Genomic DNA, 20,712 nt, shown 5'->3' with positions numbered 1-20,712 from the left:
CTTTCCAAAGTTGAGACTTTCATGAATGTCACACTGTACACTAGAATCAGATCCAGAGCATCAAAAAGTGTTCACACTTGAATCCTATTCCTAGAGCTTACAATTTAATTGGCTTGGGATACTAGCTGGGCACTGGAATTTTCAAAATTTCTTCGGGTAATTACTGGAATTGAAATCAGTGGCGAGTGCCAGTGAACCCCAAACTCACCTGCACACAACAGGGGAGCTTGAAAAGTGACCAGAGCCTGTGCCCCTCCCCCATAGACTTATGTCATTGGTCTGTCTGGCAGGCTAGAGTTTGTGAGTAGGTAAGTTTGGGAACTCCTGGTTTATGTGGTGGTTTTTAAATTTTGGTTGAACATTAGAATTACCTGGGGGGACTTTTAAGGCTTCCATTATGGTTTGTACTCAATCTAAACAGAATCTTTGACGGTGGAGTAGTTTTTGGTGAGCAATGGTTTTTGATACCATCCAGATAATTCTAATATGAAGCCAAAGGTAAGAAATATGGCTTTCTTCTTTTCTCCCTTATATTCTTTTGAACCATCTGTGTGTAGTTATTGAACTCAGAATATTTAAAGGAAGAATGAAGGTGGAAATGATTAGTCTAGAAGAGGCTTTTCCTTATGTAGATATACTGACTACATTTTTTTGACCAACATGAATTGCAGAACTAAACAAATTATGGAATATATCTTCTGCATTCCAAAAACTAGCCAACAATTTGGTTTTGCAGCCTTGTATTGATACATCTTAATTAATACTAAAGCCAAGGATGAGATCGCTAGCGGGCTTTTCTAAACCATTCTAGTTTTTTCTCTCTCTTTGTATATTTGACTGGTGTCAAGGTGAATTTGTCCTACATAATCAAGTAACCATTAAGAAAAATTTTTAATTTTAATTAAAAATCCCAAAAGTGATATCCTCTGTGTGTGTGTGTTGCTAAGTTTGCTCCCTCTCTGTGCTCTCCAGGAGTACCAGGTGTCAAAGAAGAACGTTTTGAAGAGGGAATGACAGTGAAGCACTGTGCATTGTCCCTAGTGGGAGAACCCATAATGTACCCAGAAATCAACAGGTTTTTGAAGCTACTGCATGAGTATAAAATCTCTAGTTTCTTGGTCACAAATGCACAGTTCCCTGTAGAAATCAGGTAAGTGGTCCAGCTTATTAAGATATGTTGCTTGATTCTGAGTTTGACTGAAAAGTACAACTAAGAGGATGCAAAAATGATTTATTGATTACTAAATACTATAAAAGTTGGTTGTAGGGCAGCAGAGAAGCTCCTACTCTTAAAAATTCATGCTATGAGAGAAGATAACATTAGCAAAAAGAATAGGGATACAGAAAAGTTGATGGGGAATTCAGAAGTGAATGTAACCCTTCAAGATGTGAGAAAGAGGGTTAAACTTCTCAGAAAAGCCATAATTTTAGTTAGACCTTAAGATATGAATGGGATTGGCCCTCAGGGACAGGTAGAATATTAGATTTTTATTAAGAACCTTTTGAGAAAGATGAGTGTTGCAGTATTTGTGTAACCATTATGTAAAAGAGTGTGTCAAAGGGACTGGCAGCTGGAAACCAAGTTTGCCTGTAGAGTAGTGAAATAAAGTGTTAGGAGGCCCCTGCTTTTAAGCTAACATGTGTATAACTTGAGATCTCTTTGTGCTAAACTCTCTCACTCCTACTCCCTGGTCCAAAAGAAAATGCATAAAGAAATATGTAAGTGTAAATAATAATGTTTCAGTTCTACCAGTTAGGAGAAGTCAAAATAACAGTTATCTCTGATGCCTCAGTAACTTTCAGGAAAACAAGGCACGCTGGTTTGAATTTTGAAAGTTGTTAAGACACTTAGTGCTAATTGTGACTGGATCATAAAAGCTACTTCTATTCAGAAAAAACTCATTTGTTCCACTAACAGGTGTTTTTAGTGGTAGGTTTGATAGGTGGATAGCTGATAGCATGCATCAGATATCTTTTGGGTAGTCACTTCCTTCAAAACCAAGTTACCCAAGCATTAATTTAGCTCATAATTCTGTGAATTGGCTGGGAGGTCTTCTTAATCTCGGCAGACTTTGCTGGTCTCAGTGTTGGTTATGTGTCCAGTCTGTTGGCGGATCCGCAGAGCTGGCTGGTTTCTGATGGCCTTGGCTAGGACAACAGGGGCTCTGTTCATAGAGATGCTCATCCTCCAGGAAGTTAGTGTGGACATCACATGGTGGTGGGGTTTCAAAGAGCAGCCAGAGCACAGGCATCTTTAAAACTTCTGTTTGTGTCACTTTTACTCACTTCTCATTGGCCACTGCAAGCCAAGTGGCTGAGCTTACAGTCAGTGAAAGGCATTCAGAACTGCAAGGCAAGGGGACATGGGTGCAGGGAAAGGAGGGGTTTAGAGCCATTTTTGCAGTTTACTAAATTGCAGTTGACTGTACTTGTCAAAGAGGATAGCCTTGCACCGCTGGCATCTTTGTTTTAAAAAAAATGTGATCATGTGGGATGACCTGGAGAGTCTTAAGGCCAGAAGTCTCAAGCTGGCAGTTGATAAGAAGTAGGTTTTATTTGCTATGAATTATGTTTAAAACCGGTCTTTGAGCCAACATTTAAAATCAGAGATTTTGCATAAAATCTGGACTTCTGACGTTTGGGGGAAAAAAAAAAAAAGAGACAATCTGGCAAAAACTGTCAAGAGATAAATGAAGTTCTGATTTTTACCTTCAGAGCACTGCAATGTGTCTGTTTACTCACAACACTTCTAATACCAGATACGTGGGTTTTCTCACACCATGCTCTAACTGGGATGGCCTACAGTTAGTTCACTTCTGACACCTACCTGGAGTTAGTGAGACCACACAGGGCAGGAGCCAAGTTCCACAGATGGCCCCTCTGCTTCAAGCCCCAGTCAAGTTTCAGGTTGCCACCTGTACCCTCTAACCAACAGGCTGTGAGTGGGGCTTCCCATGATTCCCTCCTAAAGTTTAACAAGTTGCTAAAACAGCTCACAGAATTCAGAAGACAATTTACTTACCACTTCTGGTTTATTATAAAGGCCACAACTCAGGAATGACCAGATGGCAGAGATGCACAGGACAGGTATTGGGGTGCCACTCTACCAGCACCTCGATGTGTTCACCAGTGCACTCCGTAAACCCCATCATTTAGGTTTTTTTATGGAGGCTTTGTCTATAGGAGGATTGATAAAATCATCTGCCATTGGTAATTACTGAATCTGGAGCCCCTCTCCCCTCTCTGGAGGTTGGGGTTAGGGCTGAAAGTTCTGACAGCCAGCTTCTATCCTGAAGCAGTTCACTAAGAGCTACCTCACTAGCTTTCATTCTGTTGTGATTGAAAAGGGTTTATAATGAATAACAGGATTCTTCCCTTGCCTCTCATTAAGGAAGTTGCTCAGGTTTTTGAGCTCTGTGACAGGAGGTAGGGCCAGAGACCAAACACATATTTCTAATTGTATCACAGTGGCACACCATGCTGTAGATTTCTTTTCTCTGAAACCTGTGCTTTAAAATACTCCCCACTCTACCATTTCATTGTCTCCTCAACCCTGAACTTGAACATCTACCACTTGGCAGAAGAATTGCTCTGTTGATTCTCTTATAGAAGAGGAATTTCTGTCGCTGTTTCTAACAAATGTGAAACTGATAGACTGTGAGTAGAACATAGTTCAGGAGAAAAGGAAATATATCACGTTGATAGAAGGCAAGAATATTCTTGTGTATTTTGTATGCTGTGTTTTGACACCAAAAGAACTTCCTTTTTCTTTAAAAAATGACTTGCTTGAGGGCCCTCCCTGGTGGCGCAGCGGGTTAAAGCACAGCACTGACAAGCTAAAGCCACTTCCACATGAGTTCGATTCCCGCCTGCCGCCTGCCCCGGAGGAGACCACATGGCGAGCCAGACCTCTCCTGACCCGCCCCCTGCTCCCCTCAGCAGTGTGCTTCGTCTATCTACCTGTTCTGCTCCCCACTCTGTCTCTGGTGAAGCCTCTCGCCACCCCTGATCCTCTGGCCTGTACCCCAGTTCTGTATGCACAAATAGATAAACCTTTAAAAAAAAAAAAAGACTTGCTTGAGTCACAGTTTATCTAGGCTCCTACAGACCTGTGAGTTAGGATCCTTATCCAAGTCTCTGGACAGCCATTCATCCCGACAGTCAGAAAGATCGTCATTGTTCTGCTAGAGCTCTCAATGTCAGTGTTTCTTATAAATTCTTCCGTGCATGTGCCCAAGACCTATAGTGAGACACCTGGCTGAGAGCAGCCCTCTGAGAGCCATGCCAGGGCCCGGGACAAGGCGGTATCCACATGACTGCGCTGTTCTCCTTTCTGAGAACCCTCGGAGAGCTCACTTGTGCCTTGTGGACATTTGAATCCTATAACTGTGCGGACTTCTGTGCCAGTGTGTTGGAGAGTTCAGAGTCAAATGGATACTTTGTGGTAGTCTTATTACTCTTTGCTACATCTGTAGTCTACCTTTGTTTTCATTTTATTTGAGTTTTTATCTGTTAGTATTATTTTTAAGTTTGCATTTTTTCTCTTTTGGTAAATACTGATAATTCAAAGCTTTCTGTCTACATACAAAGACAGAGCTGTGTTCCATATTTAACTACAACTCATTTGACTTTGTAGACTGCTTCCCACCACCAGATTTGACCCTTTGTACATTTACTTTTGTGCATCTTCTTCAGGGAACACACATGTGAGCTTCATCTCTTTCAGTGGCTTCTTTCACCTGTATTTCTGTTTTGTTTGCTCTGTGTCTGCTTTTTTCTTGTTAAGACATTCACCATATGTATTAGAGAACCTCTGTAAATTGGATAGCTCTTCATATAATTAGATGCTTAGTAAATGAAGAAACACATGACTTTTAATGAAAATGAAATTTTCTTGTATTTGTTAACTCAAAGTGCTTGCAGAAAACAGCTCTAATAAAATTAAGATTGATTACATATACCACCTAATTCTTTGAATAGAAGTTTTTTTTCCCCTTTTGTTTGGTTTTTAAGAAATGTGCTCAGCTTAAAATGTAGTCTTTCTATGAATTGATACAACACTTTCTGAAGCAGGCATGTCTTAGCGGGTTGAAAAAAAAGAGATTGTATGGTGACGTGGTAAAGAGCTCATGCTCGGGTCTAGAAGAAATCTATGTTTTAATCTTGACTGGATTTCCTGCTGGCTTTCTGACACTGGAAAGATAACTTTTAAGTGCCTAGAGTTCTCACCTGCAAATTGATTGTACTAATAATGATGACTATCTTAAAGTGGCATTATAAGTATATGAGCTAACACATGAAAACAGAAATTTCCCCTTTGGAAAGCTGGCTGAGTAATATTGATCAAAGATTACTTTCAGGTAAGGATCATTACTTGTGATAAAATAAGAGATCAGTCATGGGAAGACATGGGATCTCTGAGGTTCAGAAAATGTCTCCCAGGTCCTTTAACTATTTTTTTTTTATTTTTTTTATTTTTATTTTTATTTTTTTTTAAAGATTTATTTATTTATTTGTACAGAACTGGGGTACAGGCCAGAGATGCGGAGGGTGAGAGGATTCACCAGAGACAGAGCAGGGAGCAGAACAGGCCGATCGACGAAGTACACTGCTGAGGGGAGCAGCGGGCGGGTCAGGAGAGGTCTGCCACGCCATGTGGTCACCTCCCGGGCAGGCGGGGATCGAACTCATGCGGAAGTGGCTTTAGTTTCTCAGTGCTGTGCTTTAACCCGCTGCGCCACCAGGGAGGGCCCCTTTAACTATTTTTAAGGCCCTTAAGAATGAGCTCTATAGTTCCTAAGGATTCCTAAGGATCTCTCCTACATTTTCCCTCTGCTCCTTGGCAATAGAGCTATATAATTGCTTGATTATGGCACCTAACACATTTAATATTGACTAAATTGGTACTGTCAGTGTCCAGGGGTACCTATTAGCAAATGATGGATATTTGTAAAATAACCGTGACCTCTGGAATTTACAGTTCATAGTCTTAAGTAGTTATGGAGACATAGTGGAAAGGTCAGGCCAGTTCCCATTTTGTATAAAGTCTGTGTAAGTCCTGTAAGTCCTAACGATCAGATCATGATCATTAGAGGTATTCATTAAGACAGTCATTTCTGTTTTATAAAATACAAAGTTCACTTAAGGCAGCGTAGCCTGTTTGCTGGGCCAGACGCTCCCAGTAAAAGGGGCGGTGAGCTAGACTGCCTGTGTATTATGCTGTTATGTAACGGTTTTAGTAATTGATGTCCTTTACTCAGTAGTGACATACAACTAAGCTTTTAAGGATTCCCTTTGTATTTCAGTACCAGAGAGGGATTAAAGCAAGGAGAGTCTGTCAATATTTTAATCAGTTCTTTCCTAGCTTTGGTCAGAGCTTCGCCTCTTATTAACTTTGGATTTAGACCCTGCTGATTTTTCTACATATCACTAATCCACATCATTACAAACATTTGTTTGGTCTTCTTGCTCTTAAAAGTTCTCTTATCTAAAGTCAATAATATCAACCAAAAGTAGCTTTAAATATCTACCTTGGTGGCTGGATAAGAAGAAACAGTCTTCATAGTTTTAATTCAGAGATTGATAGAACTGATACTGATAGATATAAAAAGCACATAAACCTCTGGCGAATTTTATGGCTTGTGGTTATAACGTTTAAAAAAAAGGCATACACTTTCAATGAAAAATGCATAAATAACATTGTAGGTGTAAATTGTCAAATGGTTACAGTTAATAGTGGGGGGAGTTAGAGGAGAATATAATATAAAGGGGGAGATTTTCTAATTCTAAATTCATTGAGATCATAAATTATGAAAGACACTTGGAGGAAAAGCAGAGAAACTTTGAGAAAAGTAAATTCTGGTCTTAAAACACAGCCAGCAAGAAATCTAGTTGGTCAGAATGATTTGATAGAATGAGTCAGTGGATTTGAGAGAAGCGGAGAATGAGGGAGTCCCGAGCACTGCCTGGCAAGGCTTTTGCTTCAGTAGGTGCACACACGAGGGCCTGCATGTGCGTTTTCTTTTCTTTTTTTTTTTTAATATATAATAGTTTATTTTTACATCATTTTGTACTTTTTTTTTTTTTCCATCTCAATTGTAATCCCCATGTGCTTCCCATTACCAAGTCACCCATGCTGCACGTGCATTTTCTTCTGGGTTGGCCTTCTTTTTCTGTGTTCGATTCCTTTTGTTCTAGTTCTGCATTGTTGTTACTGTTTTCCCACCTAAGATCTTCACTTTAAACCCTGCTATTGGTTTGGGATTGTACCCTTCAAAGAGTGTTTGAGCTTTTGGGGTTGCTTCTATTTTTTAGTAGACTTCTGCAAGTTGGTGGGAGGTGGTCCATCAGCACCAATTCCATATCGTCATAATATTTCACTTGTGTATGTCTTGAATGTGAGACTTATGGAGACTTTGTGGGGAAGCGGTCTGAAATTCCCCTCTAATTGTGTTAGGATAATGGTGCCAGACCTTAAAAGCTAGATCTTGATTTGTTTTTCACTGAAATCTCGTGTTTTGTGATATACCAATTTAAGTAATTGAATATTTTCAGTTTATGAGGGATAGTGTTCTTAAAAAAGTAACCAGCATGATATTCCATTCTGTCACATTACGAAAGTCATCATTCTGTCCTTCTGGGAGAAGTAGAAGTTTCTGAACTCACCAAAATGCCTAATTATCACGTTTATTATAGATTGTAAGGTTTACATCATGACATTTTGACATAGGTATACTTTTCTTTTTCTTATTTTGTTGTGTTGTTGTCGTTTTGTTTTGTTCACTTAAAGGAACCTCAAGCCAGTTACCCAGCTATATGTCAGTGTGGATGCTAGCACCAAAGATAGCCTGAAGAAAATCGACCGCCCGCTTTTCAAGGATTTCTGGCAAAGATTCCTCGACAGTTTAAAAGCCCTTGCAGAAAAGGTAGGATTTATGACATCTCTGAAAGGAAAGGGAAGTACGGTGAACCCCTTCCTTAGCTTGCTCTCATTCCCCACAGTTTGTTACCTATGGTCAGCCTCCATCTGACAATATAACATAAAGTATATTGAGAGAAAGAGATCACAGTCACATAACTTTTGTAAAAAGTGTGTTGTGAAAATTGTTCTGTTTTTCATTTTTTTTATTGGTAACCTTTTAATGTGTTTAACTTGTAAATTAAATGTATCATTAGTATGGACATATAGGAAAAACCATCGTATATACAGGGCTCAGCACTATTCATGGCTTTACACTCCAATGAGGTCTTGGAATTCATGGCCTCAGACAAGTACTGGGAGTCTTAAGTGTAGCTTTTATGGATAAGGGAGGAGAGCAATAGGGAGAGGGTTTTTTCCCCCTGTACTTTTTAAAGTTAAACAAATAAAAAAAACCAAAACCTTTAACTCTTTCTAGACTGCCACTTTTATTATTCAGCGAACATTTATTGGTTTCCTCTTAAGTTTGTAGTGTTCTGCCTTAGATATACTCTTTGCCTTTCTTGTATGTAGGGAGAGAATCTATACATTCCCAAAGTTACCTAAAGCACATGTACATCACATCCTAGAAGAGTTGTCAATAAATAGTGTATGCTTCAACATAAGTTAATTTGCAGACCCAGAGTTCCTATCACCGAGGAACTCAACCTCAGGATACCCAAATTTATTGCCTTCTCCTGTGTACACTTGCCCCTCTTTATATTTAGCTCCTCTGTGGCATATGTATATTTGCTTTCCCTTTAAACCTAAGATAACCGGTTCTTTTCCCTTAGGACATGTCTCAGTAGTTGCTCCCCCTCTTCTCTCGTAGTTCCTTTCCCATTTCTGTTCTCTGTGCTTTTGCCTGACAGTTCTTCATACTGTACCCAAATGTGAATGATAATGAGAATCACTATAGAACTTTAAATATTAGGATTTCCTATTTCAAAAGGGATTTGAGATTATGTATTATGCAAACCACTGGTGGCCTTTGATGTGGGAGCCCCAGGAAGCCCCTCTGTCTGTCCTCTGCTCAGCACTTTGGTGTTCCTAACTGTGACTGTCAGCCACTCACTGTGTGCTGTGCTGCCTTTTGTTACCATTTTTACAGTTGTGTACAACACTTTTCTTAGTCTTTGTTTACTTCCTTGGGGCCTTTCTACTTCTTTGACTTGTATAAATTTCTATACAAACCTTCAAGGACTGTGACAAGGGGCATTTGTCACCAGAACCCCATTGGACCTATTCAGAGGCTGCTCCTTCAACAGTTTTGATAAATGTTTGTTAAAAGAATGAATGGGTGAAAACTCATCAGGACTTTGTCTGTAGGGGTAAAATGGACATGATTAAATCTCTTTCTTCCCTTTTTTTTAAAAAAAAAATTGTGTCCTTTTTTGGGTGATTTACATCAATATTATTTAAAAAATGCAAAGTAGACATCACATTGGTTTCTGATCTATCTCAGACTCCTTGTAAAGCAAGCAGGCTTAGTGTTTGTTAGATTCTTAAACTCTTGTCTCTGGACTGCACCTTCAGCTGTATCCTCTTCACTTGTTGCTAAGATAGGAGATTCATAGCATAAAAATCAGAATAGTTTAGATGGGAGTAAATAGCAGGAGCTGGCAATATCAGATACAACTGAGGTTCTTATTTAGGCTATGCTCTGAGTCAGTTTGGAAGCTGAGAAGTAGGCATTAGCAGAATTGCTTAACGGTTTCTTTTGCTTTTGGCCACAGCGTTCCACAAAATGAATTCTTATTTTGATATTATAAAGCCTTTAGATGTCCAGTTCAATTGTAACTATTCAGGGTTGATTCATTGATCATAATCAATGACCTGAAATTCTAAAATATTTTCTAATCTATGAGCTCCTTATTACAAGGCAACTGGGTTGCCCATATAACTAATATTGTTCCATGTAATTTTAATTTTGGGGGTTAATTTTTGCTCTTCCATATTATGTACATGTTCTGCTTACTCTCATCAAGCCACCCATGTTCACCCCCAGCTGCCTGCTTCCCCCATGTTCTGTTAATTGGTCAGCTTCAGGAATCTACCCACAGGGTGGGACAGTTGCTTTCTAAGCACTTTGTAGCAGTGTTGAGTTTGTGTTTCTCATTCTTGTATTGCTTATGTTGTCATTTAAGAAAGGCGATCTGTGATAGGAAACTGTTTTCTTTAACTCAGGCTGTGTTATTTCTTTTTGAATATCTGATACCAATGCTACATACAGTAAATACTTTCAAGAATGGTCTGTTTTACCGCTATTTAAAACTCAAAACATATATGTTCTTACTATACATATTAACTAGAATCAAATGTATTATTACATCCTAAAATAATTTGAGTTCTTAAATAAAAACTTTAAAAGTGTTATTTCAGGTACGTATTTAGAGTACCTGGAATAGACAGCAATTCCATCTAGCAATTCCATATTATCTTCTGTTACTTGTTTAGGCTCTTGTATAACCAAGCAAGGAAAGGCATTTGAAAAGAAAGTTTCTTGAACTTTATATAAAAAAAGATCTTTTATTTGCCCCAGGATTTTCTGCCTGTTTAGGAGCTAGTGGGACCAAAGTAGGAGACCGCATATTTTGTTTTTTTACTCCTGGCAAGTATCACCTTTACATTTACATAGTGTTACAGATCTTTATCTTTTGCTAAAATGTTCTTTTTCAGATATGAGAGAAATGCATTTGCACTTGAATATGTGGGGGCTAGACAGCAATTCCATCTAGGTAACAGCAAACATGTGTGTCAGTGTCAGTTTCCTCCTACCACAATTATTTGTCAAACAGTCCTTCCCCTCCCTCAAAAAAAAAAAAAAAGAAGAAGTTCATCTTGTACAAGAAGCACTGCAGACCTTTGGCAGTAGACTTTTATCAGCAGTGTGAACAGAAGTGTTTCTGTCAGCACATTATTATACTAAGTAGAGCATCCAATAGGAAATTGAAATACTTAATCCTTTTCCATTTTTAAGCAATAATAGCGAACTCTTGAAACCTCAGATTTGAAAAGAAAGACAACAATTTATTAGTCACCCTTATCATATAGTGAAACTTCTCTATGCCAGTCCATCCCAAGAATATACCGTTGTGTTGATTTTGAATGCGTCACGGCCATCTCTCTGCAATGGTAAATTCAACATAGGGAAATGGAACATCAATGTTGTTTTATTGTGAGTCACGTCTCTGACAGAATTTTCCACATTTCATCTGTTTCTAGTGTCATGCATAATGTTGCCTTCTATGTAAATGTACAGACGAATAAATGTTTAGTAAACATTTGGTCTTATTGTCTGGATTATATCTCCTGGTGGCCATATTAATGTACTTTACAGTTTGGCCTGCCCTGTTGCCCTCTTGTCCCAGTCTATAGGCAGCTCTTGTGTGTCTTGCATTCCTCGTAGCACTTCCTCATAGCATTTACCATGATTGGCTGTGATGGCTTAATTGTTCCCCTGAAACTTAAGGACCCCGGAGAGAAGACAGTGTATGTCATGATGTTACAGTGTATGGCATGATGTTACAGTGTATGTCAGTTTTTGCTCACTGTGGTATTCCCAGCTTTTATCACAGTGTGATACCCAGTTACTGCATGATGTTTGATGAATGAGCAAATTGGACTTATCCTTTCCCTACTTGGTGTATTTAGTTGTTTGCCAACAATCTGCCTTGTTTATAGTAGTCAAGATTTGGGATTCTGAAACTAGGCTGCCTCACTTTCAGTGCTACTCCTGACACTTGGCTGTGTAATAATATTGGGAACACTCAGTCCTCCGTGGGCAAAAAGGGGTTAGTGACAGTGCCCTAAGAAAGGTCTAGACAGAAATAACAAAGGATCATGGGATACCTGTGTTTTTACATTTTAAAATATGCTGTCTTCTATCACCAATTTTATATGTATGATTAAATGTTGTGGGCATATAAGATTTAAGTCAATATAATGGTAAATATCAGTATAACTATCATCTAGCTTACAACACAAAACATTGCCACGTCAGTTGCAGGTCCTGTGATTCCCCCACTTCTATGATATTTCTGCTCATGCCTGCTCTTTCAGAGGTAATCAGGGTCCTGCACTAGGTGCTTGCATGCCAGGCTGTTTTTATGCATATATTTAAATCTCCATAAATCACAAAGCTGTTTTCCATGTTTTAGAACTCTCTATTATAGTGTTATTCTATTTGTATCATTTTACAGCTGGCTTTTGGGGACCATTTTAAAAGATGTGCCACTGAAAGTTTTTTTAGATGTACAGCTTAGTGGTGTTAAATACACTCCTGTTTTTGAGTAACCATCACTACCATCCAATTCTAGAGCTTAGTTATCTTGCCAAACTTTGTACCCATTAAACAGTCTTCCTTATCACTCCCTCCTTGCAATTTGGTTTGTGTTTGTTTAAGGTTGTAAGATTTATTCATATTGACATTTAATTTTGGGACATTGTAACTGAGTAACATTCCATCCTAAAGATATTCCAGGATATTGTTCTTCATTGTCCTGTGGATGGGCATTTGGGGTTTTTGAAGTTTGAGCTCTGCAGTCATACCATTATTAGAAGAGTTTCTTTATGGACATGTATAGTAGTTAATGTCTATACCTAGGAGTGAAATAGCTGAATTGTAGGATATATACATTTTCAACTTGATGAGGCTTTTCAAAGAACTCCAGAGCTGCTATACACAGAGAACCAGTGTATTAGAGTTTTTGGATGGTCAGATTATAGAAGTAAACCCATCTATTCTATGCATGGTAGGGCCTCTAGATCCCGGAGTGACTGGTTGATTTATTAACCGGGACACTGCCCCACCCAAGGCCTGCTGACAGTACTGTGTACAGAATTAAACTAAATAGAAGGCAGAGAGCATTATTATGTCCTAATATTTAATAGTAGCTAATAGTTATTAAATGATCTTTTACTAGTTCTAATCCTGCTAATCATTTTGCTTTATCTTTATACCTTTATGAGGTAGGTATTCTATAGGCAAGGAAACAGACTTACAAAGTTGTTTGGCTTGAGAGTGTTCTTTCATTATTTTTTAGCATCTGTTTATTTTATACAGCTATAATAGAAGCTGTCATTTCTGAGACTATCAGCTACTAAAGTTATCAAGATGGTGTTGAACTCCAGTTTGGTTCTATTTTGTTAGTGATTACTCTGCCCAGAAGACAGTGCTAGTCCTTCTGTATAAAGCTATCATTTTCTTGGCCCTTCCTGGTGGCGCAATGAGTTAAAGTGCAGCGCTGAGGCTGTTCTCAGCCACTGCAGCCAGAATTGGATTCCCAGCTGGGGGTGGAGGGGGGCCATCTCATGGCAAGGCAGACCTCTGTGACCCACCAACTGCTCCCCTCGAGCAGTGTATTTTACTCGATCTGCCTGTTCTGCTTCCCACTCTGTCTTTGATGAATCCTCTCACCCTCCCCCCACACTTCTGGCCTGTACCCCAGTTCTTGTATGCATAAATAAATAAATCTTTAAAAAAAAAGCTATCATTTTCCCATCTCTTGTTTAGTTTTTAGCTAGGGCATTAAGGTGCATTTCTATATTATACAGTCTGATGTGGTAAAGATTTTCATGGGTTAGCAGAAATGGATAGAACTATTACTGGAATTACATAATTATATAATTTTATAATAATCTATTGACACAGTATTATTAGTATTTGAGGAAGAGTTCATCTGATCTGAGTAATCACTTAAAAATGCCTTTTATATTACATGGGAAGGAAATGATTTTGTATTTAATCATTATAATGTTAACTTCAAAATGCTATTTGATGAACTATGAGGACTGTGACATTAATCTTTGTAATTTGATGAAATATGGATCCATTTACTACATATCATTATAACATAGTGAGGTCAGTATGAAAACTTAAAAGTTATGATTACTGCTGAAATTAATATATTTCAATGAGTGATTGGGAAAAAATGCAAGTTTTCTTAAAGGTTTTTTTGAATGAGAATTGGTTGGTTTAAGTGAACTTTCTCCATTGCTTTCCAGAAAGAAATGTGCTACAGTTAAGGCTTATTTTAAGCAAAGCTTCAGAATTCTTCCTCTTCCTACTTTTACATTTTATCCCATATTAATTGTTACTTTCTTCTATAACCAAGACTTGTACAACATTCCTTTCTTAACAGGGGGAGTACAGAATATTCCTGTCTGTACTTTTTCAAGAATATGTTTAACAACTCTTACCTAACAGAAAATGGTATAGGGCTCTTTCCTCTTTCCACTGGGTGATGTATTCCTAAACCTATATGACAGGAATTCAAACTTAGTAGGTGAATGATTCAGTACTAAGTTGCTAGTTTAAACAGGGCCTTGGGGAGGCATTATTGAGTGACTTTGTCTGAATGGCTGAACATTCCATCTTCCCCATTGAGTAGATATGTTTGTGTAGAGGTGTGGATTGAGACTCAATCTTAAAAGCAGATCTTTACGGCGGCCTATACGGGGAATCCTTAAAGTGCCTCTGCATCAGACATTCTGTGGGAAAGGCCGGTATTTTTTTTTAAAATTTATTTATTCATACAGAACTGGGGTACAGGCCAGAGATGCGGAGGGTAAGAGGATTCACCAGGAACAGAGTGGGGAGCAGATCGACGAAGTACACTGCTGAGGGGAGCAGCGGGCGGGTCAGGAGAGGTCTGCTGCGCCATGTGGATCTCCTTCCAGGCCGGCGGGCATCGAACTCATGTGGAAGTGGCTTACGCTTCTTAGTGCAGTGCTTTAACCCGCTGTGCCACCAGGGAGGGCCAGGCTGGTATTTTTAATCACAAAAGTAGCATAAGATCATCTCCACAGCTTGTCTTAGCAGTAGAGGACCACGCTCTTCACTCTGTGCACTTCTTTCTCTTGCTCTTGGGGTAGTAAATATGTTTAGACCAAGCACCCTAGGGCTTGACTGCTGATATGGAATAGGCCTGTGTTTTTGCTAATCGTTAAAGTCACTTTCTGAAAAAGTTTAACGGGCAACTCCCTTATTATGATTAAGTGCTTCCTTTGTCATTACTGTTCTTCATAGGGAGTATTAGGGAGTTCCATTTGATTCTATAGCAGGTGTAGCCACTTCTAAACTTAAGAGGATAACAAAACTCTGATCCTTTGGGCTGAGATATCACCATTACTTGTCATGGTATTTACTTATCTTGAATTCTGTACACCTTCTAGTTTGGGCCTGGCCCAGCCAATGCTCTCCTAGTATAGCCATCCTAGGAAGTGAAGGGTATGCAGTAATTTCTGATTATCTCTTATACTGCCGGAAGGCTATCCGACACCTATCCACATTTAACACTTTAATAGACCTTTTAAACAAGGGATGAAGTAAAAGTGACAAGGTTAGGAACCTATGCTTGTATACAGTTTTCCTTAGCCAAAACCAAAATCCATGAGGGTACAAAATAGCGACTCAAGAAGGGTACTGCTCTATCCAGATAAGTCATTATGCCTGGTAGGCATCACCTACATTCAGGTAATTCTTTGGTTAGTCTCTACTTCATATATGCAAGCTTCTAACCCTGTCCATCTCTCACCTGTCAGAGTGTTCTCCAGTAGGCCTGTGTTGCTATACATGTTCAGAGTGGGGAAGGGTAGAACATTAAGGGGTAGAGTATTGGGAAGAAGCTCTTGTTATAAAGAACTTCTTCTCTCTTAATATTTTATCCTGATTCTCAACATGAATAAGACAAACAGGAAAATGAGGTAGAACCTACATGACCTGCTACACTCAGTCAACAGCATTGTCACTGAGGAGCCTGCACTCTGGCACTTCACTGCCTGTGCTTGAATATTGGCTCCAAGTCCTAGAGCCTCTTGTGAAAAGTCTTTGGCAGCATTGCTTCATTTCTGTCATCTGTAAAATGAGGGTAAGGGAGCGTGTGTCTCTCAGAGAGGTGAAGATTAAATGAATTAAGAAAGTGCTGCTAGAATGACTGTAACCCAGAGTAAGACTCAATAAGTGTAGTTTTATTTTGTAACTCTCTAAAAACATTTGATGAAGATCCATAATCTGTATTTCATGTAGAGGACTTCGTATGTCTGAAATTATAAATAAAAATTACTCATTGGAAACACTGACTTTAATTTATATCCGGTTTTGGAATTGTACCTTTTCAAGTATTTTGAGTTACCGAGCCTCTTGCTCTGAATGTTTATACCTAAAATTGGAAATACCTTTTATTGGTGTGTGTGGTATACTCTTAACTCCTAGGCAGAAGAAATTCAGGAGGGAGGTGCTGAAAAGAGTTTTGCTGCAAATATTTGTAGTACATAATTGTCTTGTCCCTGTTGCCTTATATTCAGATCTGTGGATTCTTTTTTAAACATTTTGATTATTGAGTTAACACTGGTTTACAGTACTGTTTATGTTTTAAGGGTATAGGTTCAAACCTCTATGAGCTATGTTATCACACCTTGCCCTCCACCAGAGCTCCAGTAACCCTCCACCGTAGTCTCTTGTGTCCTCTTCCTTGCATGGATCCTGACCCCCCCACTTTCCTTTTCTGGTAGCTTCAGCTCTGCTCAAATTTTAAGAGTTTGGTTTTGTCTGTTGTTTTGCTTGTCCTTTCTGTCCCATGTGTGAGTGAAATAATTTAGTATTTGTTTTTCTACTTATACTTTATTTTATTTAGCATTAATATTTCTACTTCCAGTCATGTTGTCACAATGGCAAGATTTAATCTGTTTATTCTAAAGTTTTTTTTCAAAAGATTTATTTATTCATACAGAACTGGGATACAGGCCAGAGGTGCAGGGTTGGTGGGAAGATTGACCAGAGACAGAGTGGGGAGCAGAACAGGAAGACTGAGGAAGTACACTGCTGAGGGGAGCAGCGGGTGAGGCAGGAGAGGGCTGCCACACCATGTGGGTCAACTCCCTGACTGGGGATGGAATTCATGCTGAGGCAGTTGTGGCTAGCTTCAAAGTGCTGTACTTTAATCTGCTACACCACCACAGAGGGCCCCCGCCCCCCATTTTTTTTGTGACTGAGGAGTATTCCATTTGTGTATATGTTTCTTTACCTAATTATATGTCATTGGGCACTCAAGTTGTTTGCCCAACTTAGCTATTGTAAATAATGCTGCAGTAAACTTAGGAGTGCATGTGTTGCTTCAAATTAAGTGCTTTTGTAATCTTGGGACGGAGATCTCAAAAAGGGGATTGCTATATAATATGGTGGATCTATTTTTAATATTTTGAGGACATTCATACTGTTTTCCCATAAGGATTGGCACAGTTTACAATTCCACCAACTGTGTCCAAAATTTCCTTTTTCTGTTTCTGGTCTTTTTGATATGAGCCATTCTCTTGTGGTTTTGATTTGTGTTTCCCTAATAATAAGTGATAATGAGCATTTTTTCACATGCCTGTTGGTCATCTGTATGCCTTCTTTGGAGAAGTGTATATCCTGAACGTCTGCCTGTTTTTGATTATTGGTTTTTTTTTTAATTGTATGAGTTCCTTGTAGATCTGATAATAAGCCCCTGTGAAATATATGATATGCAAATGTCTTCTCCCATTTGGCAGGTTAACTTTTTGTATTAATGGTTGTTTCTTTCACCAAGTGGAAGTTTTTTAATTTGATGTAGGCCCCTTTATTTATTTTTGCTTTTGTTTCCTTTGCCTTTGTAGTTGAGTCCCCAAAGACATCTCTGAAGCCAGTTTCAAGGAGTGTTTTGTCTATTTTCTTTTATGTATTTTATGGTTTTGGGTTTCATTTCCAAGTCTTTGGCCCATTTTTAATTAACTTCTGTGTGTGCTGTGAGATTGTGGTCTAAAATAATTCTTTTGCATGTAGCTATTTTTCCCACTACTATTTATTGAGGAGACTTTCCTTCCTTCACTGTATGCTCTTGGCTCCTTTGTCATAAATTAAGTCCATATAATTGTGGGCTTTCTTCTGGGCTCTCAATTCTATTCTATTAATCTGTGTGTCTTTTTTTTTTATTCCAATATCATCCTGTTTTGATTACTACTGCTTTGTCATATAATTGTTCATTCCTAGGTGCTTAAGTCCAAATGGAAAATAAGAGCAAAGCTTAAAGATATGAAAAAACATGTGTACCTTATTAAACAGCTCATTTCGGCTGGAACTACATCAAACTAAAAAACTTCAGTACAGTGAAAAAAACTATCAGTAAAATGAGAAGATGCCCTACCAAAATGCAGAAAATATTTATGCATTTTCCATACCACAAGGGGCTAACATCCAGGATTTACAGGCAACCAACAATAAAAAACTAAACAACCTAATCAAAAATGGGCAGAATATCTGAATAAACATTAATAAAAACAAGGCATACAGATGACCAGCAAACAGCACATAAAGAAATGCTCTTTTTCACTTATCAGGGAAATGGAAATTGAAATCACAGTGACATATACTTCACATCTGTGAAAATGGCTCATATCAATAAAAACAATAAACAGTAAGTTTTGATGAGGGTGTGGAAAAAAAAGGAACTCCCATATAAAAGTAGTATAGAGGTTTCTCAAAAATTAAAAATAGATCTACCATTTGATTCTGCAATTCCACTCCTAGTTCTGTTTGAAAAATTTACAAACATCAGTTCAAAAAGATACCTGCATGCCTTTGTTAATTGTAGTACTGTTTACAGTAACCAAGCTGTGGAAACAGTGTAAGTGTCCAACAACAGATGAGTGAATTAAAAAAATGTAATGTATGTATATGTGAATTGTCTGTGTGTGCGTATTTTGTGAAAGAAACTATCAGTTCCTACACAATGGAATACTACTCAGCCACAAAGAAAGATGAAATCTTGCTAATAGCAGCAAAATGGATGGAACGGATGGAGTTATGCTAAACAAAATTAAATCAGAAGGAGAAAGACATACCAGGTGGTTTGGTATGTGATAGGGGGGTTATAAAGAAACTAAATGGAGGAACAGACAGAAAGAAACAGACCTTTAGTATCTGATTGCAGCATTGAGGGTGCAGGCGTACAGGGAGGAGAGCGAAGAACAGAGGGTCCACTGGACTGTGGCGGGAAGTTACTGGTATTTTGGTGATGAGTGTGGTGTGGCAGCATTCTTTGAACAGGTGTGAACCTGCACTCCTGAAATGTATACAGTATACAAATCAATACTCCTTCAGCTTACAAAAAGTTATTAGTCTTTAAGAAGTAAAAACTCCAAGTCATTTTCAAAATAGATATACAAATAAGTAAAAATACATTAAAGTGGGCCCTCCCTGGTGGCGCAGTGGGTTAAAGCACAGCACTGAGAATCTAAAGCCGCTTCCGCATGAGTTCGATTCCCGCCTGCCCCGGAGGTGACCACATGGCATGGCAGACCTCTCCTGACCCGCCCGCTGCTCCCCTCAGCAGTGTACTTCATCGATCTGCCTGTTCTGTTCCCCACTCTGTCTCTGGTGAAGCCTCTCACCGCCCCTGAGCCTCTGGCCTGTACCCCAGTTCTGTATGCACAATAAATAAATCTTAAAAAAAAAAATACATTAAAGTAATCCTGTGGTTCTCAGGATTAGTCATTTGATAGTTTTCTGAAAAGACATTTTAAATGTATATGCCAATTAGAAACTTTTGCTTAGAACTATTGAACAGAAAACAGTCATCGTAATTTTGTAACTATGGGATAATACGTGATATTTTACAACATGATTTCCAATTTTCCTTAAAAATAAGATCTGTGATAACAGTAGAGAAGAACAACTTTTTGTTATTTAAAATTTGCTGTAGTTTTATATGCCATTAATGTAGCAGTGAATTGTTTACTCAGTAGAAATTTCCCTACTTGATAGTCTAAACAACCAAATACATGGAATAGTAACTGTCTGGGGTAGAGTAATTTTGGAACCAAAGCTTTTTGTCCATTTGAGAAAGTGTCTTTTACATTAAGCTTTCTGTATGTTAAGGTCAGTCTGAATAGATTGTGGCTTCAGTAATGGTGAGTAATAGTCTATGTAGCTCAGCATAAGAGAAATGGTTTTAAAGATCTAGTTATCCACAAGTTAACAGATTTTATCTACCCTCTGACCTTTGATTCATCATCTAAAGGAGTTGGGAAATGACATGTCTCCCAAATGCAGGCCTGCTCTGTCGATCGTCTTCCTGTGGCTGTTGCTTTCCCAGCAGCATTAGAGCATCTTTGCTTTTAATGTCCAAGCTTCACATAGTAACAGAAGTCTTGCAGTACAGTACAGTGTTTTAAATTGATTCTTATAAGAAGAAAATTTAAAATTATTTCCCCAAATGTAACGCAATGATTAAAATAACACATTGGGTTGACATTCCAAATATTATTGGTAGTTCATGAGGTCAGCCAGGTGTAGAGATTTCTGAAGACTCATCTTCTATCAACCAAGGTAGATTTGCTTTTTGGTGAAGCCACTCAGAGAGGCCACTTTACTTCTCTGAGCAGTTGCTGCTAACCTAGTTTGTTTTCCATTATCAAATCAAAAAGTAGTGTCTTACACATTTCATAGGCTACCACAATAGTTAAACACGGGCATTTCACTCTTTTTTAGTTTTACTTTAAGAATGTCTTTGGAGATTTGAGTTGATCTGTAATATATTTTATTTTCTCTCATTTAAAATAATGGGGAATATGCTTCAGTTTGCATTTTTTGCATGATGTTAGAGTCAGGAAAAGACTACTGATCTTCACTGAGAGATGCCTATGTTCTCGTGCTTAATTTTTAATTAACCTTGTATATGATAGTTACTGAACTCCATTGGGTATTTGTTTCCTGTATGTCTCTCTGCTACCTTCTT

General features: G+C 38.5%; 1 protein-coding gene across 3 annotated transcripts in view; it reads left to right on the top strand.

The window, feature by feature from the left end:
• The window catches only part of LOC101630908 (S-adenosyl-L-methionine-dependent tRNA 4-demethylwyosine synthase), a 115,025-nt gene that overhangs the window by 56,619 nt on the left and 37,694 nt on the right, over positions 1–20,712 (top strand). For all 3 annotated transcript variants that reach the window (XM_012729270.1, XM_012729269.1, XM_012729271.1), the window contains exons 12-13: positions 973–1,150; positions 7,790–7,925. In XM_012729270.1, the coding sequence (XP_012584724.1) occupies positions 973–1,150; positions 7,790–7,925 (314 nt within the window). The remainder of the gene's footprint in view (positions 1–972; positions 1,151–7,789; positions 7,926–20,712) is intronic.

Source organism: Condylura cristata, unplaced genomic scaffold (assembly GCF_000260355.1).
Source record: "Condylura cristata isolate star-nosed mole 26May11 unplaced genomic scaffold, ConCri1.0 scaffold00024, whole genome shotgun sequence".
Lineage (NCBI taxonomy): Eukaryota > Metazoa > Chordata > Mammalia > Eulipotyphla > Talpidae > Condylura > Condylura cristata.
This window is presented reverse-complemented; position numbering and strand designations above follow the sequence as displayed.